This window comes from Bufo bufo, chromosome 3 (assembly GCF_905171765.1).
Source record: "Bufo bufo chromosome 3, aBufBuf1.1, whole genome shotgun sequence".
Taxonomy (NCBI): domain Eukaryota; kingdom Metazoa; phylum Chordata; class Amphibia; order Anura; family Bufonidae; genus Bufo; species Bufo bufo.
Genome location: NC_053391.1, coordinates 513,451,958 through 513,476,302, shown reverse-complemented (window position 1 = coordinate 513,476,302; position 24,345 = coordinate 513,451,958). Strand labels below are relative to the sequence as shown.

General features: G+C 44.4%; 1 protein-coding gene across 1 annotated transcript; it reads left to right on the top strand.

The window, feature by feature from the left end:
* The first annotated feature begins 7,692 nt into the window (after nucleotides 1–7,692).
* On the top strand, nucleotides 7,693–24,053 carry KLF5 (Kruppel like factor 5). The gene is made up of 4 exons (XM_040425361.1): nucleotides 7,693–8,002; nucleotides 9,617–10,475; nucleotides 12,628–12,687; nucleotides 22,473–24,053. Exons 1-4 carry the CDS (start codon nucleotides 7,832–7,834, stop codon nucleotides 22,649–22,651), a joined length of 1,269 nt encoding a protein of 422 aa, XP_040281295.1. The 5' UTR covers nucleotides 7,693–7,831; the 3' UTR covers nucleotides 22,652–24,053.
* The last annotated feature ends 292 nt before the right edge of the window (nucleotides 24,054–24,345 follow it).

The following is a 24,345-nucleotide window of genomic DNA, read 5'->3' as shown; positions in this document are numbered from 1 at the left end:
GCAGCAGTGTACCTCTGTATATGAAGCAGCAGTGTACCTCTGTATATGGAGCAGCAGTGTACCTCTGTATATGAAGCAGCAGTGTACCTCTGTATATGGAGCAGCAGTGTACCTCTGTATATGGAGCAGCAGTCTACCTCTGTATATGGAGCAGCAGCAGTGTACCTCTGTATATGGAGCAGCAGCAGTGTACCTCTGTATATGGAGCAGCAGTGTACCTCTGTATATGGAGGAGCGGCAGTGTACCTCTGTATATGGAGCAGCAGTGTACCTCTGTATATGGAGCAGCAGTGTACCTCTGTACATGGAGGAGCAGCAGTGTACCCCTGTATATGGAGCAGCAGTGTACCTCTGTATATGGAGCAGCAGTGTACCTCTGTATATGGAGCAGGAGCAGTGTACCCCTGTATATGGAGCAGCAGTGTACCTCTGTATATGAAGCAGAAGTGTACCTCTGTATATGGAGCAGCAGTCTACCTCTGTATATGGAGCAGCAGTCTACCTCTGTATATGGAGCAGCAGCAGTGTACCTCTGTATATGGAGCAGCAGCAGTGTACCTCTGTATATGGAGCAGCAGCAGTGTACTTCTGTATATGGAGCAGCAGTGTACCTCTGTATATGGAGCAGCAGTGTACCTCTGTATATGGAGCAGCAGTGTGTACCTCTGTATATGGAGCAGCAGCAGTGTACCTCTGTATATGGAGCAGCAGTGTACCTCTGTATATGGAGCAGCAGTGTACCTCTGTATATGGAGCAGCAGCAGTGTACCCCTGTATATGGAGCAGCAGTGTACCTCTGTATATGGAGCAGCAGCAGTGTACCTCTGTATATCGAGCAGCAGTGTACCTCTGTATATGGAGCAGCAGTGTACCTCTGTATATGGAGCAGCAGTGTACCTCTGTATATGGAGCAGCAGTGTACCTCTGTATATGGAGCAGCAGTGTACCTCTGTATATGGAGCAGCAGCAGTGTACCCCTGTATATGGAGCAGCAGCAGTGTTCCTCTGTATATGGAGCAGCAGTGTACCTCTGTATATGGAGCAGCAGTGTACCTCTGTATATGGAGCAGCAGTGTACCCCTGTATATGGAGCAGCAGCAGTGTACCTCTGTATATGGAGCAGCAGTGTACCTCTGTATATGGAGCAGCAGTGTACCCCTGTATATGGAGCAGCAGTGTACCTCTGTATATGGAGCAGCAGTGTACCCCTGTATATGGAGCAGCAGCAGTGTACCTCTGTATATGGAGCAGCAGTGTACCTCTGTATATGGAGCAGCAGTGTACCTCTGTATATGGAGCAGCAGCAGTGTACCTCTGTATATGGAGCAGCAGTGTACCTTTGTATATGGAGCAGCAGTGTACCTCTGTATATGGAGCAGCAGTGTACCTCTGTATATGGAGCAGAAGTGTACCTCTGTATATGGAGCAGCAGCAGTGTACCCCTGTATATGGAGGAGCAGCAGTGTACCTCTGTATATGGAGCAGCAGCAGTGTACCCCTGTATATGGAGCAGCAGTGTACCTCTGTATATGGAGCAGCAGTGTACCTCTGTATATGGAGCAGCAGCAGTGTACCTCTGTATATGGAGCAGCAGTGTACCTCTGTATATGGAGCAGCAGTGTACCTCTGTATATGGAGCAGCAGTGTACCTCTGTATATGGAGCAGCAGCAGTGTACCCCTGTATATGGAGGAGCAGCAGTGTACCTCTGTATATGGAGCAGCAGCAGTGTACCTCTGTATATGGAGCAGCAGTGTACCTCTGTATATGGAGCAGCAGTGTACCTCTGTATATGGAGGAGCAGCAGTGTACCTCTGTACATGGAGCAGCAGCAGTGTACCCCTGTATATGGAGGAGCAGCAGTGTACCTCTGTATATGGAGCAGCAGCAGTGTACCCCTGTATATGGAGCAGCAGTGTACCTCTGTATATGGAGCAGCAGTGTACCTCTGTATATGGAGCAGCAGCAGTGTACCTCTGTATATGGAGCAGCAGTGTACCTCTGTATATGGAGCAGCAGCAGTGTACCCCTGTATATGGAGCAGCAGCAGTGTACCTCTGTATATGGAGCAGCAGTGTACCTCTGTATATGGAGCAGCAGTGTACCCCTGTATATGGAGCAGCAGTGTACCTCTGTATATGGAGCAGCAGTCTACCCCTGCATATGGAGCAGCAGCAGTGTACCTCTGTATATGGAGCAGCAGTGTACCTCTGTATATGGAGCAGCAGTGTACCCCTGTATATGGAGGAGCAGCAGTGTACCTCTGTATATGGAGCAGCAGTGTACCACTGTATATGGAGCAGCAGCAGTGTACCTCTGTATATGGAGCAGCAGTGTACCTCTGTATATGGAGCAGCAGTGTACCTCTGTATATGGAGCAGCAGCAGTGTACCTCTGTATATGGAGCAGCAGTGTACCTCTGTATATGGAGCAGCAGTGTACCTCTGTATATGGAGCAGCAGTGTACCTCTGTATATGGAGCAGCAGCAGTGTACCCCTGTATATGGAGGAGCAGCAGTGTACCTCTGTATATGGAGCAGCAGCAGTGTACCTCTGTATATGGAGCAGCAGTGTACCTCTGTATATGGAGCAGCAGTGTACCTCTGTATATGGAGCAGCAGCAGTTGGGCGCTCTGTATATGGAGCAGCAGTGTACCCCTGTATATGGAGGAGCAGTGTACCTCTGTATATGGAGCAGCAGTGTACCTCTGTATATGGAGCAGCAGTGTACCTCTGTATATGGAGCAGCAGTGTACCTCTGTATATGGAGGAGCAGCAGTGTACCTCTGTACATGGAGCAGCAGCAGTGTACCCCTGTATATGGAGGAGCAGCAGTGTACCTCTGTATATGGAGCAGCAGCAGTGTACCCCTGTATATGGAGCAGCAGTGTACCTCTGTATATGGAGCAGCAGTGTACCTCTGTATATGGAGCAGCAGCAGTGTACCTCTGTATATGGAGCAGCAGTGTACCTCTGTATATGGAGCAGCAGTGTACCTCTGTATATGGAGCAGCAGTGTACCTCTGTATATGGAGCAGCAGCAGTGTACCCCTGTATATGGAGGAGCAGCAGTGTACCTCTGTATATGGAGCAGCAGCAGTGTACCTCTGTATATGGAGCAGCAGTGTACCTCTGTATATGGAGCAGCAGCAGTGTACCTCTGTATATGGAGCAGCAGTGTACCTCTGTATATGGAGGAGCAGCAGTGTACCTCTGTACATGGAGCAGCAGCAGCAGTGTACCCCTGTATATGGAGCAGCAGCAGTGTACCTCTGTATATGGAGCAGCAGTGTACCTCTGTATATGGAGCAGCAGTGTACCTCTGTATATGGAGGAGCAGCAGTGTACCTCTGTACATGGAGCAGCAGCAGTGTACCACTGTATATGGAGCAGCAGCAGTGTACCTCTGTATATGGAGCAGCAGTGTACCTCTGTATATGGAGCAGCAGTGTACCTCTGTATATGGAGCAGCAGCAGTGTACCTCTGTATATGGAGCAGCAGTGTACCTCTGTATATGGAGCAGCAGCAGTGTACCCCTGTATATGGAGGAGCAGCAGTGTACCTCTGTATATGGAGCAGCAGCAGTGTACCCCTGTATATGGAGCAGCAGTGTACCTCTGTATATGGAGCAGCAGCAGTGTACCTCTGTATATGGAGCAGCAGTGTACCTCTGTATATGGAGGAGCAGCAGTTGGGCGCTCTGTATATGGAGCAGCAGCAGTTGGGCGCTCTGTATATGGAGCAGCAGTGTACCCCTGTATATGGAGGAGCAGTGTACCTCTGTATATGGAGCAGCAGTGTACCTCTGTATATGGAGCAGCAGTGTACCTCTGTATATGGAGCAGCAGTGTACCTCTGTATATGGAGGAGCAGCAGTGTACCTCTGTACATGGAGCAGCAGCAGTGTACCCCTGTATATGGAGGAGCAGCAGTGTACCTCTGTATATGGAGCAGCAGCAGTGTACCCCTGTATATGGAGCAGCAGTGTACCTCTGTATATGGAGCAGCAGTGTACCTCTGTATATGGAGCAGCAGCAGTGTACCTCTGTATATGGAGCAGCAGTGTACCTCTGTATATGGAGCAGCAGTGCACCTCTGTATATGGAGCAGCAGTGTACCTCTGTATATGGAGCAGCAGCAGTGTACCCCTGTATATGGAGGAGCAGCAGTGTACCTCTGTATATGGAGCAGCAGCAGTGTACCTCTGTATATGGAGCAGCAGTGTACCTCTGTATATGGAGCAGCAGTGTACCTCTGTATATGGAGCAGCAGCAGTGTACCCCTGTATATGGAGGAGCAGCAGTGTACCTCTGTATATGGAGCAGCAGCAGTGTACCTCTGTATATGGAGCAGCAGCAGTGTACCTCTGTATATGGAGCAGCAGTGTACCTCTGTATATGGAGCAGCAGTGTACCTCTGTATATGGAGCAGCAGCAGTTGGGCGCTCTGTATATGGAGCAGCAGTGTACCTCTGTATATGGAGCAGCAGTGTACCTCTGTATATGGAGCAGCAGCTGAGCACCTCTGTATATGGAGCAGCAGTGTACCTCTGTACATGGAGCAGCAGCAGTGTACCCCTGTATATGGAGGAGCAGCAGTGTACCTCTGTATATGGAGGAGCAGCAGTGTACCTCTGTATATGGAGCCGCAGCAGTTGGGCGCTCTGTATATGGAGCAGCAGTGTACCTCTGTATATGGAGCAGCAGTGTACCTCTGTATATGGAGGAGCAGTGTACCTCTGTATATGGAGCAGCAGCTGAGCACCTCTGTATATGGAGCAGCAGTGTACCTCTGTATATGGAGCAGCAGTGTACCTCTGTATATGGAGGAGCAGCAGTGTACCTCTGTACATGGAGCAGCAGCAGTGTACCCCTGTATATGGAGGAGCAGCAGTGTACCCCTGTATATGGAGCAGCAGCAGTGTACCTCTGTATATGGAGCAGCAGTGTACCTCTGTATATGGAGCAGCAGTGTACCTCTGTATATGGAGGAGCAGCAGTGTACCTCTGTACATGGAGCAGCAGCAGTGTACCCCTGTATATGGAGGAGCAGCAGTGTACCCCTGTATATGGAGGAGCAGCAGTGTACCTCTGTATATGGAGCAGCAGTGTACCTCTGTATATGGAGCAGCAGTGTACCTCTGTATATGGAGCAGCAGTGTACCTCTGTATATGGAGGAGCAGCAGTGTACCTCTGTACATGGAGCAGCAGCAGTGTACCACTGTATATGGAGCAGCAGCAGTGTACCTCTGTATATGGAGCAGCAGTGTACCTCTGTATATGGAGCAGCAGTGTACCTCTGTATATGGAGCAGCAGCAGTGTACCTCTGTATATGGAGCAGCAGTGTACCTCTGTATATGGAGCAGCAGCAGTGTACCCCTGTATATGGAGGAGCAGCAGTGTACCTCTGTATATGGAGCAGCAGCAGTGTACCCCTGTATATGGAGCAGCAGTGTACCTCTGTATATGGAGCAGCAGCAGTGTACCTCTGTATATGGAGCAGCAGTGTACCTCTGTATATGGAGGAGCAGCAGTTGGGCGCTCTGTATATGGAGCAGCAGCAGTTGGGCGCTCTGTATATGGAGCAGCAGTGTACCCCTGTATATGGAGGAGCAGTGTACCTCTGTATATGGAGCAGCAGTGTACCTCTGTATATGGAGCAGCAGTGTACCTCTGTATATGGAGCAGCAGTGTACCTCTGTATATGGAGGAGCAGCAGTGTACCTCTGTACATGGAGCAGCAGCAGTGTACCCCTGTATATGGAGGAGCAGCAGTGTACCTCTGTATATGGAGCAGCAGCAGTGTACCCCTGTATATGGAGCAGCAGTGTACCTCTGTATATGGAGCAGCAGTGTACCTCTGTATATGGAGCAGCAGCAGTGTACCTCTGTATATGGAGCAGCAGTGTACCTCTGTATATGGAGCAGCAGTGCACCTCTGTATATGGAGCAGCAGTGTACCTCTGTATATGGAGCAGCAGCAGTGTACCCCTGTATATGGAGGAGCAGCAGTGTACCTCTGTATATGGAGCAGCAGCAGTGTACCTCTGTATATGGAGCAGCAGTGTACCTCTGTATATGGAGCAGCAGTGTACCTCTGTATATGGAGCAGCAGCAGTGTACCCCTGTATATGGAGGAGCAGCAGTGTACCTCTGTATATGGAGCAGCAGCAGTGTACCTCTGTATATGGAGCAGCAGCAGTGTACCTCTGTATATGGAGCAGCAGTGTACCTCTGTATATGGAGCAGCAGTGTACCTCTGTATATGGAGCAGCAGCAGTTGGGCGCTCTGTATATGGAGCAGCAGTGTACCTCTGTATATGGAGCAGCAGTGTACCTCTGTATATGGAGCAGCAGCTGAGCACCTCTGTATATGGAGCAGCAGTGTACCTCTGTACATGGAGCAGCAGCAGTGTACCCCTGTATATGGAGGAGCAGCAGTGTACCTCTGTATATGGAGGAGCAGCAGTGTACCTCTGTATATGGAGCCGCAGCAGTTGGGCGCTCTGTATATGGAGCAGCAGTGTACCTCTGTATATGGAGCAGCAGTGTACCTCTGTATATGGAGGAGCAGTGTACCTCTGTATATGGAGCAGCAGCTGAGCACCTCTGTATATGGAGCAGCAGTGTACCTCTGTATATGGAGCAGCAGTGTACCTCTGTATATGGAGGAGCAGCAGTGTACCTCTGTACATGGAGCAGCAGCAGTGTACCCCTGTATATGGAGGAGCAGCAGTGTACCCCTGTATATGGAGCAGCAGCAGTGTACCTCTGTATATGGAGCAGCAGTGTACCTCTGTATATGGAGCAGCAGTGTACCTCTGTATATGGAGGAGCAGCAGTGTACCTCTGTACATGGAGCAGCAGCAGTGTACCCCTGTATATGGAGGAGCAGCAGTGTACCCCTGTATATGGAGGAGCAGCAGTGTACCTCTGTATATGGAGCAGCAGTGTACCTCTGTATATGGAGCAGCAGCAGTTGGGCGCTCTGTATATGGAGCAGCAGTGTACCCCTGTATATGGAGGAGCAGTGTACCTCTGTATATGGAGCAGCAGTGTACCTCTGTATATGGAGGAGCAGTGTACCTCTGTATATGGAGCAGCAGCAGTTGGGCGCTCTGTATATGGAGCAGCAGTGTACCCCTGTATATGGAGGAGCAGTGTACCTCTGTATATGGAGCAGCAGTGTACCTCTGTATATGGAGGAGCAGTGTACCTCTGTATATGGAGGAGCAGCAGTGTACCTCTGTATATGGAGCAGCAGTGTACCTCTGTATATGGAGCAGCAGTGTGTACCTCTGTATATGGAGCAGCAGTGTACCTCTGTATATGGAGGAGCAGTGTACCTCTGTATATGGAGCAGCAGCAGTTGGGCGCTCTGTATATGGAGCAGCAGTGTACCCCTGTATATGGAGGAGCAGTGTACCTCTGTATATGGAGCAGCAGTGTACCTCTGTATATGGAGCAGCAGCTGAGCACCTCTGTATATGGAGCAGCAGTTGGGCGCTGTGTCCAGTACAGTACAGATGTTGGAGATAATAACCCAGTTTCTCCCCGCCACACAAACCCCTGGCAGCGCGGTAAGAGGCGGGGTCTGTGCCGCCCCCGGCCGCACACTGCAGCCCCGCCCCGCACAGCACATTGGCCCCCGCACAGCTCAGAGCAGTCTCGCTGTCCAGCCCCGTATTAAAGCCGCGTTCACACCCTGGAACAGGTAGCATCTCCTGGTCGTGTCCCGCCTGCACTGTGTACAGCGTGCGTGGCTCCGCTCTTCTCCACAGCCCGGGCTCCTCACCCGCCGCTCCTCTGGACTTGTCTGCAGCCGACTTTATGGCCACCACGGTGCTGACCATGAGCGCCAGGCTGGGCCGCCTGGACGAACCTGTCTTCACCCAGCTAAAGCCTGTGACTGGGAATGGGGGGCCGCCGCCTAACCGAGGGGACCCCGCATTTGCAGAAGAGATGAAGAGCCCCAGACTGCTGCCTGATGACATAGTGCAGGTAGGTAACGCACCTGTGCCGCCTGCCTAGTGCGGCTTCCCTGTCCGTGCTGCCCTGCGCTGCCACCTCCGGACTACTTACAGTTCACAGGTGCTTCCCTGCCAGTGCCACCGCGCATCTACCTACCTGTAACCTCCGCAGCTACCCACCTGTACTGCACTGTGGTGCTCCTTACCTGTGCCACCTCCCGGTTTACCTACCTATAATGTACTGCTCCCTGCTTGTACCACCTACCTGTACTGCACTGTAGTGCTTGTGTTACCTCCCAGACTACCTGTATTGCCTTCCTGCCCTTACTACCTACCTGTGCCACCTTCCTTACTGCCTGTATTGTCTCCCTGCCTGTGCCACCTCCCTTACAGGTGAAACTCGAAAAATTATAATATCGTACACAGTTCATTTATTTCAGTAATGCAACTTAAAAGGTGAAGATAACATATGACATAGACTCATTACATGCAAAGCGAGATATTTCAAGCCTTTATTTGTTATAATTTGGATGATTATGGCTTACAGCTTCTGAAACCCCAAAGTCACAATTTTGAGGTCCCCTTTGCTCAGGGGGTATGGATTAATTAGCTGACTAGAGTGTGACACTTTGAGCTTAGAATATTGAACCTTTTCACAAAACTCTAATTTTAAGTTGTATTTATGCAATTCCTTTTAAGTTGCTTTACTGAAATAAATGGACTTTTGCACGATATTCAAATTTTTCGAGTTTCACCTGTACTACCTCCCTGCCTGTGCCACCTCCCGGACATTGTCCTGCATACTACCTGTGGTGCCCGCCTGTCTGCTCTACCTGTGCTCTCTGGGAGCTGCATCTTGACAAGTGCAGTGTGGCATCAGGTGCACTAGGGGGCGGTGACGCTTACCTAGCAAGGTGGCACTTGCTATATCATTTATGTATAGTGTCCATATTCTGTGTGAGCTGACTGTCCAGGCTGTGAGGAGCGCTGGGCTCTGGTCAGGGGTGACTGGCACAGTTTGGGCACTTGCTCCCCGGCTGCTTGCTCTTTGGATAGTAACATGGGAACAAGTGGCTGCCACTCGCCCCCACACACATCAGAAATACAACACACACTGGGACAGATCAACAGCTGGGCGAGCTAAAATCAGCCTGGACTAACCACAAACGGGCCGGCCTGCTCTTCAGGGGCTCTATTTAGCAGATTATGACATGGCCGTGCTTGTAAAGTGGTCATAGATTGTATGACTTTGGACAGTTTTGGCTTGTGACAATTAACCCTTTGCTGACTGCGGAATGCCATCCTTGCCTGGTTTGTGTGAATTATTCCATTTGTCAGCTGATTCATATTGGGGAATGCTAAGGGGATTAGGAATGACTAGAGATTTTACATTGCGAGGGGGAATGTAGCATTTGTCTATTGAAGAGTAGATGATAAATGTTTGACTGGTGACTGTGCTGGGAAGATCAGCCCGCAGCCGCCCACAGTGCAACACTTGTGATTGGAAGATCTGCTTGATATAGATCGCAGCCAGGATTATACGCCAGAGCCCAGAAACTGCTCGTTCAGATTGCACGGACGATCTGCTGCTGTACTTGTGGGACGACATATTCAATTAACGTATTCATTTCTTCTTCATATACAGACCAGATGTGAAATGGAAAAGTATCTCGTACCCAGTCCAACCATGGCAAGCATCATGCAAGATCAAAAGAAGTACAGACGAGATAGCGCCTCGGGGATCGACCAGTTCTTCAGTAATGACGCTGATGGACTGCCTTACAGTATCAACATGAACGTCTTCCTCCCAGACATCACTCACCTGCGAACAAACCTCTACAAGTCTCAGAGGCCTACAGTCACCCACATCAAGACGGAGCCTGTTACAGTGTTCACCCAGCAGACTGATGCTTCAGCCACGCAGCCACTTCCAGAGTTCACCAGCATCTTCAGTTCTCACCAAAACGCAGATCTTAATAACATTTACATCAAACAGGAGATGCCTTCTCCAGAAATTCAGATTCCCGTCAACCCCCAGCACGGCCAGTTATATCAGCTCTTAAGTTCATCAGATATGGACTTGAACTCCACGAGCCAGTCCTCGGTAATGGACCCTATTAGCAATGCTTCATTGTCTACAGAATTGTCGGGATTCAGCACCCTCCCCTCCCCCGTGTCACAGACCACAATGAAGCAGTTTCAGGGCATTCCCCAGTGTTCATATAACATACACGGTCAGTTCGTGGCACAGCAGGAGGCCACTTACTTTCCTCCATCGCCCCCCAGCTCAGAGCCTGGCAGCCCAGATCGACAAGCAGAACTCCTTCTTAGTTTAAACCCCCCACCCTCCTATGCAGCCACCATTGCCTCCAAGATGGGCATTCACAACACCAGCTTACCTGCAACGGTCCAGATGGCGTCTGCTCCCATTCAGTCAGTCCGCTACAACCGCAGGAACAACCCAGACTTGGAGAAAAGAAGAATCCACTATTGTGATTATCCTGGTAAGACATCGCTGGTAGCTTTGGAGGCAAGAGTGTAAATCTGAATACATGGAAGAGGAACGAGGCCACCTCACTGCCAATGTACAAGAATTTACTAATCGTAGACAAATTGCTAGCGCTTAGAGGACTTTGGATAGCCCACAGGGATACAGACCATAACCAGAGCTAGCTCAGGTTCACACAGCACAAGGTTTAATGCACAAACTGCACTAAAACTGACCTGTGCGAATCCAATCTTAAAGGGTTAATATTTGTTTGGGTGGGTTCACCTCTACGTTCTGGATTCCGTTATGGCTTTCCGTTATAACGGCTTCCATAAGACGGAAGTCAAAACGGAAGCCTTTAAAGGCATTCCGTTTTGATCCATCTTTTATAGAAGTCTATGGGAATCATAATGGATCCTTCTGGTTCCCGTTATGCAAGACGGAAAACAAAGTCATGTTTTTTCTCCATTCTGCATAACGGAAATGGGACGGATCCGTTATGATTCCCATTATAACCATTTTCCAGAACGCAGATGTGAACCCACACTTAGGGTCCATTCACATGTCCGCATCCGTTCCGCAATTTTGCGGAACAGGTGCGGACCCATTCATTTTCAATGGGGGTCAGAATTTCCGTTCCGCAAAAAAATAGAACATGTCCTATTCTTGTCCACAATTGAGGACAAGAAAAGGCGTTTTCTATGAGAGTGCCGACGATGTGCGGTCCGCAAAATGCGGAACGCACATTGCCGGTGTCCGTGTTTTGCGGATCCGCAATACACGTACAAACGTGTGAATGGACCCTTATGCTGTTTATTTTTTTTTTACGTATGTGTCCATTGTTTGCTATTGATATTAATTTGAATACTGTGCTGTGGTTTGCAAGAGGTTTATCTGCAGATTTTAAGTTCTCAAATGTTAGAAATCTATAAATGTTCATAGAAAGCTTTAAAAACCTAAAAATGAAAGGAATCTGTTCTAGGGGAAGCCGGCAGATAAGATCAGGCTGGTTAGTAGATGGCTTTCCTAAAACAATGACTCAGAGGGGTTTTTCAGTTTGGTCATGGTGGAGACCTGCATTGTTTTATGGAAACTTGACATGTTTTGCTTTTGGTGTTTCGGTGTAAAGCCGGTAAGGTGATGTATCGCCACCAGAAATGAGGCGGTGTTAGGCTCTTATTACTGCTATGGTTGGATTGAAGTCTGACTACTGATTATCTGGGAACATATACAATGCTAGCCAGAAAATAACTAGAAATGTGTCTTTAAAGGGTCTTCCATGACGCTGTGTGTAAGGTATGGGTACTGGAATAGAATGCAAGGCCCATTCTAAAAGAGTCTGTGCACGGAGAATGCAGCACGCAGTTAAACCCTTGGCACTATATTAAAAATGGATATATTTTATGTTTTTAGTTGCGTTATTAGCCAATGAACAAGAGTGGCACCGTTTCTGGGGAAAAAGCCTCAACAGCCCCTTTAAATCTGGTTCCTCCTAGTGGTCAGACTCAAGAGTTACAGCCGCCATTGCCATGTAAAAAATACCTCGCGCCCATGCTTCTAGTTTAATGAAGATCACATATTTGTCCAGTTTCTAAATGACGTCCCTGTTTATATTGTTTGTTGCCCATAATGCGCTGGGAATCCGTTTTACTGCCAAATGGCGGAAACTGGTGGATTTCACGCAGTTCTGTGTGATGTGACCAGGAAATTAGGCTTGGACATTGCGTTTTCAGTAGGAATAATAGAATAACGATGGTCAGTGAGGGAATGCAGTGTTTTCTCGTAGCTGTTCAGTCTTTCACGTTGGCAATGGATAAGTAACGATAAACTTTGCAGCACTTTCTGAATCTGGAATCTGACCAGGTATCTTTAGAATGCAGATGAATATGTGCGGCTCGGAATATCTGCGATAAATAAGTCAGCGCAACACCAGAGCTGACAAAGTACATCTGTTGTAACAGCAATGAAGCTTTTCTTCTTCTCTATTTGCGGCAGTGCAGGAATGTCTCCTTCAGTGTGGGATACATTTCTATATCCTGTCCTGAGCTCTAAAGTGAAATCTTACTTTCTGTATTTTATTTTTAATTTTATTTTTTTCTCACGTATTGTGGTACAATTTACCGCTCATTGTATTAACCGGGTGCTTTTTTCTTTTTTTTCTTTTCCAGGTTGCACAAAGGTCTATACAAAGTCATCCCATTTAAAAGCTCACCTGAGAACACATACTGGTATGTGCCTACATTGCTCATTTTAATGGCTGAGTAAATATTATTCATAGAAACCTCTCTTTTTAAGTTTGTGTATTTAGTATGTTTTTCACATGAAGCCCCTCCATCATGGCACTTTTTTTTTTTTTTGTCAGGTGCTTTGTCCGATGCAGCAGTCTGGTAATTCTGCTTTTCAGTGTATGAAGCCATTTTATAGGCAAATTCCTCATTAAAATATTACCTGAAATGAATTACTGATGAGCCTAAAGGGGTTGTCCCATCTGCCACTAAGGGCCACCCCCCCGTGCGGAGTGGGCTGGTGCTGCGCTGTTTCTATGGCTCACATACAGCGTAGCACAATAAGCTATGCTGTTCCTGCAGCTCAGGAGCTACCAAAGCAGCGGAGCCTGTTCTGCTGCACTGTTTCCGTAACTGCCATCCACAGCAATGGGAGCTACGGAAACAGCGCAGCGCCGTCCCACTCAGCAGATTCCGTGGAAATGACATGGGTCGAACCCTTTGAGGGGTTGTCAGAGATTAGAAGCAGCACCACTCTTGTTCCATGGGCTGAGTCTAGTATTGCGGTGCAGTGCCAGTCAACGGAAGGGGGTTTGCAGCAATACTAGGCACAGCCCTTGGGTGAGTGCCTCTGTTTTGGGCAGGTGCATGTTTTTTTTTGTTTTTTGATTTTTTATTTTTTTTTCCTAATTTCAGACAACCTTTTTAAATACCTTATGCTTTCACCCATTAAGCAATGTTATCTGTGACTTTTATCATTTAGGTTTTTAAGAACTAGAATTTAGACTACAGGACACAGTTAATGTTCTGAAAGCATAAAATTCCAGTCCCAAATGCTGAGCTCAGGAACTACGGCTGCAGGACCTGAGGGGAGCATTGTTTGCGCATACTTATCCATAGGCTAGCTACTGTCCAGGTATCCATGTATTTCAGCCCCCCCCCCCCTATTTCAGCCCCCCCCCTATTAAGGCTGCAGTATTTGAGATCAGTGACTACTGTATGTTAATATGTGATGGTGAAAACCAGTAGACATTGATGGAGATTGCAGAGTTGCAGTAAGGTGACTATTAAGACACAAATTTCCTCTAGCTCGGCTTTATATGACACTTAGGCCTCTTGCACACGAAACGTTGTGTGGCTGTATCGTGGCCCGCATACGGCAGGTCCGCGATACACAGGCACCGGCCCGTGTGCACTCCGCATCACGGATGATGACCCATTCACTTGAATGGGTCCGCAATCACGGAGATGCGGAACGGAGCACGTGCTTCCATGGTGTTTCTGTCCATGTCTCCGCACCTCAAAAAATAGAACTTGTTTTTTTTTTTTTTTTTTTGCGGTGCGGACGAATCACGGACCCATTCAAGTTGAATGGGTCTCGCTCCGTCCCGGCCGCCGCACGGACATTGCCTGTGCATTTGCGGTCCCCAATGCACGGAACGGATGCACAACGTTCGTGTGCAAGAGGCCTTACTAGTATAAAGGGGGATATTCTTTATATCTGGACATTTAAATAATAAGATAAATAAAGAAGAAAATAGTGCCGCAACTGTCCATGGATTGTGGCTAATATTTGCAGCTCAGCTCAGTTGTGGTTGAGCCACATAACAGCCTACAACCTGTACACGTGTGTGGTACTGTTTTTGTTAGAAAACAGACACATTTTTGTAATTCTATACAACCATTTTAACATGCACTCATCCTGACACATGACAGATGATCAGTCAAATCTGAGAGCGGTGTGTACAACCAATGTAGCTTTGGTAACCCTACACAGGAATTTGTAGACTTTCCTGTATCTCCTGATTAGTTACCTTGAGGAAATACCCCACACTGGAGCCTCTAGTTTTTACTGGACAGTGGGTAAGGCCCCTTTCACACGAGCGTGACGGATTGGCTCCAGATGCGTTCAGGGTGTGTTCAGGAAAACTCGCACCACTTTGCAAGCAAGTACAGTCAGTTTTGGCTGCAATTGCGTTCAATTTTTCCATGCAATGCGTTTTTCACGCATGTGATAAAAAAAACTGAAGGTTTACAAACAACATCTCTTAGGCTGCGTTCACACGGGCGAGATTTCCGCGGTAGGTGAACGCATTGCACCCGCACTGAATCCGGACCCATTCATTTCAATGGGGCTGTTCAGATGAGCGATGATTTTCACGCATCACTTGTGCGTTGCGTGAAAATCGCAGCATGCTCTATATTCTGCGTTTTTCACGCAACGCAGGCCCCATAGAAGTGAATGGGGTTGCGTGAAAATTGCAAGCATCCGCAAGCAAGTGCGGATGCGGTGCGATTTTCACGCATGGTTGCTAGGTGACAGTCTATTCACTGTATTATTTTCCCTTATAACATGGTTATAAGGGAAAATAATAGCATTCTGAATACAGAATGCTTAGTAAAATAGCGCTGGAGGGGTTAAAAAAAATAAACAAATGAACTCACCTTCTCCTCTTGTTCGCAAAGTTCCCGGTATGGTGAGTTGTGGGCTAAAGGACCTTTGGTGACGTCAGATCACATGCTCCAATGACATGCTCCAATCACATGGTCCATCACCGTGGTTTTGAGCACTTTGCCTTGGAAGTTGGGCTGAGTTTTGGGTTATCATCCCATATAAAATATATTTAGTTACTATAGTTAATAGCTGCTGTCGTAGACCTATTGTAAGCATGCAGACGCTTACCTTCTCTGGGCACGTTTGGGAGGGTCATCTGCCTTGGTCTTTAGGTGGTAAAACTTTCAACCCTCAAAGTTAACGTCTTTTTCATTCACTTATTGTAAGGATTAATCCACTTAGATAAAAAAATAATTTGCTATGGACACAGACTTTTGTTTTTAGCTGTTTCTTTTTCATTGATTGTTTGTGGGTAAAGAAGGTATCTGAAAGCTGGAGGTTTCTATGGAAATCCTAGCTTTGATAATTGAAGCAGTTATCTCTAACAGCCACTGTAAAAAAATAAAAGCAGTAGAACAAAGGTCTGTTTGGCAGACTGTTACCATGCTAAACAAAACTGTTCTAAGCAATATGTGTTTTCATAATCCCAGCTTAAACATATTGCTATACAGTGTCCCACACAGATATTGAGTCATTGCTTTATCTTCTAACCTTGGCTCAGCAGAGATCATGGCTAATTTATGGGATTAGCCAAGACCCATTCTTCTGTCTTTCCACATTTCTGGCAAGAACTTATTTGCTTGATGGAGTCTCTTTTCAAGCTTCTCAGTGCAGAAATGTCAGGGCGTACTATTGTGTGTGCGTTTTTTTTCTAATAGTTCATTATTTGTAATAAATTTTCTATTGTGTGGTTGACTCAAGCATCTGAGCATAACCTTTCTTTTAGTGTCAAGCTAAACTGTGAAAAAAGTAATGGATATGCACTGCTAACACTGAATTATTTAAGAAACTTGTACACTTCCTAACATCTCCTCTAATTAACTTTAACAAGTTTAGGTTTCATTAATCTAGCAGTGTCTGAATGGAGGACACAACGGTCCTAAGAGCTAATTCCCCCTTGTTTGTTTTTCCGTACTTTACAAGTGCAGCCACCCCATTCTCAGGCAACGAGCACTCAGTACCTGACTCTTTACTTTTATTTATTTATATATATATATTTTTTTTTTATGACAAGAAACCCTTTTTTATCTTTTTAATCTTTAAAACACTATTATTAAACTAAGTTGCCTTCAAAGCAAATCCTAAATTAATAAGATAGTACCATGCGATGCAACTTAAGAAAGCTTTGTTTAATGTGCCTTAGATGGCCTTGGGGTATTTTGCAGTCCTGTTTATCTGGCCAAACTTGTTCCATAGTAATCGCCGACTATTCAAACTGCATTTTCCTCCTAATCTTCGTTTCATGACAATGGCTTTAAATCACCTGTGAATGATAACCTCCCTTTACAATCTGTCATTTTAAATAAAATAAAAAGCCCAGAGCAAAGTTTGTCTGGTGGAAGGAGTCAAAACACTTTCAGAATTTCTTTTGTATCAAAAACCCCTCCGTCTTTTCTTATTATTTATTCAACCTTGCTGGTCTTTTCAGTCGCTCTGAATGGCTCCTAATAGATTTTGTTTCAGAACAAACACAGACAAGCTCTAATACTCTCGTTTGCTGGGAGATTCCGTCTTCTCTGGAGTCTTTGGTTTTAACTGAAGACTAAGCTGGGCAGTTACTTGGCAGAAGCTATCTTCTCGGGAACATTTTGTGCATTGCAAAATAAGTTTACAACATAGCAGCATAAAAAGACATAATTATAGGCAGTTTCTGTACATAAGATTGTGCACTTTCTGATGAATGAGATGGATGAAATATTGCTTATCCTCGTTGTTATTAGATCTATATGTTGCATTAAGACATTTTCTAACCTACACAGAATAGCCTGTACACTAGGTTGTAATAAAGGCACAACCTTAAAAGGGTGGTCTGGCTTATTTTTAAATAACCCCCCCCCCCCCCCCCCCCCAAGACAGCAGTTGTGATTAAAATGATAAAAGAGCGTGTGCTTATCTATTTCACCCCCTGCTGCTTCCATGCTGCTGCAAATGTGACCTCATCTTGGCTGGCTGCAGCAGTGACGTGCCATGTTGCAGCCAATCATTGGCTCCAGCGGTGACATGGCGCGTACAGGCACATCATTGCTGTATCCAAACAAAATCTAGCGGGCAGGAACGGGGGTGGGGGGGGGGGGGTGGAGGCAGCACTACTGGAAGCAGTGGTGGATAAAATAGGTAAGTATACATTCTTTTATTTTATCACAAATGCTGGCTGGGGTAATATATTTTATTTTTTCAGTTCACTTTATTCCAGATACTCGCAATTTGATTTTTGGCGATGTACTTAAATTATTACTTACAGTTTGTGGTTGGCTGTTAATCAATAAATCTGATCTCTCTCTCTCTCTCTCTCTCTCTCTCTCTCTCTCTCTCTCTCTCTCTCTCTCTCTCTCTCTCTCTCTCTCTCTCTCTCTCTCTCTCTCTCTCTCTCTCTCTCTCTCTCTCTCTCTCTCTCTCTCTCTCGTGATTTATAGTTTGGGTTGGGTCTAGTGTGACTATTGTTTACCCATCTACTCTTCTTATGAGGAGAGCCATAGGATGTCTAATGGTAATAGACTTGATGGATGTGATAAGTTGTTGTAGGTTAGGCTACTTTATACAAATATGGTTTAATTGCTACATTTTGTTGGAAACAAAGGGGTTTTATGTGATTGATGAATGCTCTACAGTAATTTAACTTCCCTAATACGCGTGACGTACCGTTGGGGATTAGAAGTATCCATGTTGTGTCTCAGGTGATACTTGTACAGTCTCAAGTTGCGTTTACAATCAGCAGCAGTTTATTATGTTTTATTGATTCAGTGTTAGGATTGGACTTATTTCTGCTGTGTAACCTGGTGGAATATGATATAGCAAAGTGGGATTTTCTTTGGCATATCATTAGAAACAGTACAAGTTATGCTTCAAGATAATCATCTTGGTTTGTCTGTCAATCCGTCTTGCGGGGAGAAGAGTTTGGAAATTTATTACCAAAACTTTGATAGGTGACTAGTTTTACTTTATGGAGTAATAAGAAGACATAGTAGTATAGAGTAGCTGCACTTTTTCTCCTCCTTTAGAACGTGTTTGGTATGAGAATCCTAAGCCTACCCTTTTTTAATTAATTTTAAGAATTTTTGAATGCCTTGATTAAATCATAGCGGAGAGTTTTTGTCCCCTACTCTATAAGTCACCATAGTTGATTGGACAAATGAAAATACACCACACTTGGCCCATAAAAATCCTAACTTGTTGGTCAACAGCTTGATAAGCAGGGATAAAGCTGATGACATGGTATTTTAGCTACCAGTTAGGCAGTACCACATGGGAGAATTTGGCAATTCTTTTACCGTCCTAACAAATCATGGAATTGGAAAATAAGGATGAAATGAGGATCCTAAACAAAGTGCTGTAAGGCCAGTCCCCACTAGATGTATGGGTATGACAACTCGGTGTTATGGTTTACTATGACAATGCACAGTTAGTAAGCAGCAAAGGCTAAGCTTTAAACTTCTGGGTCTCAAGTCAGCCATGCATTTTAGATAGCTGTTGGGCCAGTGTTTACTCATCTTACAGCAATCTCTTCGGTATGCACATGTGCATGCTTGGCTCAGCAGAGGATGCTTATGTTCTGAACGGGAAAATCGGAATAGGTCAATGTCAGATATGTTGAAATCCAATGTCAGATGTTTCGGGGGAGTCCGCCATACACATTAGATGGCCTAAAATGGCGGGCTCGTTCAACATTTTTATGATGTCATGCTGCTTAGGATCTAGCTACACTGTTCACGTGTGTAGAGCTATTACATCACCGTGGAATTTGAACTTTGTTGAAACTAGTGTCATGGATTCCTTTCGTAAGATCCATGAAAGCTAGACAGGATGAGTTTTCAAGTGATGGAGGCAAATCCTGAAGGACCGAAATATTAATGGTGTTTTGGTGGCAACACTAGTTCATATCGCACTGTACTTCTGCATAGTCAGTTTATGTTACTTCCTACTTTTCGATTGCTGGGGGCCTGGCAGAGACTGTGCCTTTTGTAACCACTAAAAATAAATGCACTTTTAGTGTAATGTTCTCTTGTTTCTTGACTTTAGGAAAATTTAGTGAAATCCTTTATATGAGCTGGACACGTCCCATACTGCAGTGCTAGCTATTAGTTTAGCAGTTGTGTGCCTGCTGCAGTGCTGAAAGAGGAGACAAAGTATAGGTCTGTTTCTTACAGAGCTATGCATGATATTCCTGGCTTGGAAAGAAACGACTAGAGTGCTATTTGGCCGTAGGTTGGTACCAGTTTCCTCCATGATGTTTTACTTGAACAGTGCTGACATTTTAACAAATGCCATAGAAGTTCTCTGAAGTGGAGGAGTAACTGCATTTCGCTGCACAGTAAAATAGCTGTTTTGATCCAGTCGTCATGTTCCAGCAACTGAACTTAAACACATTACTCTTTGAAGAATAGTATTATTTTTTTTTTATTTCACACTCAATACATTTCAGGGGAAGGGGGGTCAAGCTTTAGAATTTGTTGGCATGGAATCAAATCTCCGCTGAACATTGTGTGAATTGAGGATTAGCGCTCGGTAATCAAGTCTAACAGCTCATCCCGGTTGTTTTCTTTGTAGATTTTCTTCTTTTTTTTCTTAAAGATGACTTGTCACTAGATTTAATTGGATTTACAGGTTAAAGAATACAGATGAGTCATCCAGGTACTGTCATCATGCCCAGTTGTAGAAGTCTCATCGTTATTCAATGGTAAATTAGGGCATCTACGTGACATGTTGTTGACTTGGTCTGCAGTGACTGGATTTAATTTGTGTATGCTCATCAGATTATTTTTCTGTTGATGTTGATCATCCCAATGCATCAAGAGCTCAAATGTTAAGAAAGGATTCTTGGGCTTCTTTGTCAGCCCTTAGTTATGCTGCACTCGGGCCCATAATACAGCGCACAGTACTATACCTTATTTCACATTCCTTAGTTTCAATGGGACAGTCTCTGCAACTGTCTTTTACTGTAAACTGGCGGTGAGGGATTAAGGCTTCTTTCACACCAGCGCTATTGATTTTTCTTGTTCTACTTCATCATAGCGGAAGAACACGGAGATACTGGAATTGCCAGATCAGGCTCATAACTGAACCTAATGGCGCCAGATGGACTCTGTTGACTATAATGGGAAGTGTCATGTTTCCGTTAGGGAGTCCTTCATTTTACCAGACAAAATATTTCTACATGCTGCTGAATTGAGCCTGATGCAGATGTCAACTTAAGGCACATAGGTGTATTGACGGCCAACCCCGCCAAGGACAGCTGGTTCAGCTGCTAGTTTAATTTGTATATGGAGCAGTTGACTCTAACCTGAAAGATGTCAGGAAAGAGAAGGATCTGGCCAAATTAATGTTTTTGCCCGATTCTTTGGTTCTCCTGGGAGATAAGCTGCCGCTTGAAGAGTCTGGCAGCGGCTTTCTTCCCTCTCCCTACGTTCATCCGAGCCTGGATTATAATATTTAGTGGGATTACGATGTATACACCTGATCAGTGCCTTGTGTTCCATTACCCTGGTACATTCTAAGGTAGAATAGATAAGATATGCACTATATTGAGACATTTTGTGATGTTATCAATCTTGTTGTGATGTCAGAAGTTCTTACATTTTTTTTCTCTAAATGATCTAATAAAAAAACTTACCTTCTTATCTTGGTTGCTATGACCCAGCCAGGCCTGACTCTTTACTTTTCCACCTATAAATCTGCTTTGCAATGCTCGGATATGAGTGACATTCTCATTGTCAATCTTTGCTAGAAATTGTGAACCTATTAAATTACATAGACATAGGATTTTACAGGCGCTTTAGATGAAATCATTACTCTTTCCAAATAACGTGGACACGTGTTCAGGTGATGGCAGTGTAGTCGGAACACAATGTTAATAAAGTAGCAGGATCTAATTGTTTGGTAATCAAACATTATGGCTTTCAGAAGTGTCCCTAGAAAACACAGATAAAATATAGTGTGCAGAACGTGCATGACAGATGACCTGGTATTGATATATATTTCAGGAAGGATATTGGCAAGTTGTCCATATAGACTTCTGCTAGATCCAAGTACCAACACAATAAATGATCTATTCAGAAAATAAGAGGGTATGATCAGTGGAATCTTCTCATTAGTATATGGCTACATATTCATAATGTTACATTTGTGATACATTGTAATATAAAACATGCCCTGCAGGCAGAGTGTGAAAATGCCCTACTACATGTATTTAGAGCGCCTTGAAGATGTATTTATCTTGACTGTTCATCATTACCTGAAATTAGTTTTTTGTCTTGTGAGTGTCTGTATTCAAAATGGAAGACAGGTCAGTTTCCAGGCTAGGTACCAAGCAGTAGGCCCCAGTGTGCCATTTTAGAAAGCTGTTTGCTGTATGGTGATGTACTTATACAGCAGCAGAGAAATAGTTCAGCAATGACTTAATAGGGAAGACCTTTAGAGGCAGTCGGAATAGCAGCTAAGTACATTGTCCTGACTGATGGGACTACTATTTTTGTGTGAACATTGTGGTTATTACATCTATAATTAAAGTGCCGTACTGTGAACACAAATAGGTTTGTGAAAACTGCCAGTAAGATGTTCTAAATGCAGAGGGACTTTTGGATATTGTCGTTCACATGACGGCCACGCGAGTCAGTATCTTGGTCTACTGTGCAATACCATTTAAGAGTGACACAGGCCTCAGCTGCCACAGAGCACCCACCTCAATGCAGAGCATTTCCACCCTCATGGGTGTCATCAGTGCAGGACTGGATGGTTTGAGGTGGCCATACGCATTAGAAAGTAGTAGGTTGATGGTTGACTAAACAATCGTATAGTGAATGATCATTTTACAGGCAGTCATACAGATTTTAGACCTTTTGGTTGTTACTAAGTAAGCAGTCAGGATGTAGTCTTGACATAAGTACAGTGCACATTGTAGTACGTTTTTGTATAGGAGTTACTGTGTGAAATGTGTGTTGTGATAAGACGACTAAACCATATAAGCAGAAAGTCCTCAGGACTGGAAAACATTTTTCCCTAATGACAAATTTTGGGAGCCAACGGTCTACAATATAAATATTTCCCTACAAAAGCTATATAACCAGCTTCTGCTCGGACCACTATTTCTGCCATTAGACTGTTTTCTAATATGTCATTTTACCAGCGGTTCCTTATAAAATCACCATTTCTAAAGATGTTTCATGGTTGTGTTTTTCAGGAGAGAAGCCATACAAATGCACATGGGAAGGTTGCGACTGGAGATTCGCTCGCTCAGATGAACTGACACGTCACTACAGAAAACACACAGGAGCCAAACCTTTTCAATGTGCAGTTTGCAACCGCAGCTTTTCCCGCTCTGATCACTTGGCTCTTCATATGAAAAGACATCAGAATTAATCTGGATTCTGCCAGAGGCTATTCTTTACTATGCAAAGTCGTCGTCCCCCCCTTACTGCCTCATCTCCGTAATAAATTTCAAACAGTGGTCATCCCTAGTCAGGTGGTCACCACATATCAAACTCTCATCTCTGTTCTGATGTGGACTGGTCTGTTAAGGGGGAGGGAAAAAGACTGGAACAAAAACATTATGTGTGTCTTGTATTAAGCTACAGCATTATTGTCCCTTGAATTTTGATATTTTTTTCTTCTAATCCCCCTCCTCCAGTATACAGTAATTGGCAGGTTTCATCTCAACATACAATGCTGTAAGGTTGTTTAGCAATGTTTTGACCAAAGCACTGTCTTTACTGTTACAGTGTTTAGTAAATGAAATGAGGTCACAGATGACTGCACGCAAAGGACAAGCCATAATATATAAAATGAGAAAAAAGCGAAAACTAATACTTGAGCATGCAACTGCAGGTTTCGTTTGTGTTATTTTTCTTTTTTTTCCTAATGTACAGTGTCATCTGTTTCCGTAATGTATGGGTATAGCCCTTCCTTGTCCATTGAATTTTTAATTTGAAAGCTAATTCCCCAAATATTTCAGAATGTAGCCTTAAGAATCCTGCACTGATGTCTTGAAACTAATTTTATTTATACATATATTAATGTTTTTTTGTTTTTTTTTATATACCAGTGTCTGTCTCATCCTGTTTAATAGCGTTTTTTTTTTTTTTTTTTTTCACTTTTGTCAAACAGTTGGTGTTATAATATTGATATGTTTTGTAAGGTGGCAACAGGTGTTTGGTTCTTTTTATTTTTATTTTATTTTTTTGTTTTTTAACAAGACATTTTTGCACTTGTTCTGTCATTTTCTAGGGGATTTCCTAACTTACAAACATACGTATATTTTAAAAAGCCAAAACACTAAAGCAAAAAAAAAAATATTCAGCATTCGTTGTGTAGGTGGTAATTTATCTTTTGCAGCATTTATGTTAATGGACACGGTAATTTTTTAGAAATTACTATGCAGTTTACTTACCTATATTTGCAGTATCTTTAATAATTGTATTACTAAAATAGATTGGATGAAGGTTTCATGCAGCAGAAATTCTTGCGTTGACAGATAAATGTTCAAGAATAAAAAGAAAATAAAATTAAACGGAAAAGGGTTTCACTATAAAAAAAAGCTGTATTTTCTTGTCTATTTATTTTTTTGGTTCATGTTTTTTTTATTGTAAAATTGCTACTGTATTTTAGCTACTTTGAATAAATTAACATTATTGTAGTCTTTTAATTGTACTTTGACAACCTGTAAATACATTACAAATGTAAATAATTTTGTACAACACTTTGATTGTTTATACAAAAGATGTGCACATTTTTGTTGCTTTATTGCCTTGTATTTTTATATTTGCAGTTATAAAAAAAGGGACAAATGACTGTTTTCAGAAAAAATGAAAAATGTTCCTCATATGCATTGTCAATAATAAACTGAAGTGCCTAAAATGTACCATTAAGTTTTGTACTTATTTAATATAACTGCAACGTCTGACAGGGATGAGAAACTTCCGGCACGCTAGCTGTTGTGAAACTACAACTCCCAGCATGCTCCTTTCACTTCTGTATGAGTTCAGAGAACAGCCAAGCAAGAGTGCATGATTGGAGATGTAGTTTCACAACACCTGGCGTGCCGGAGGTTGCTGACC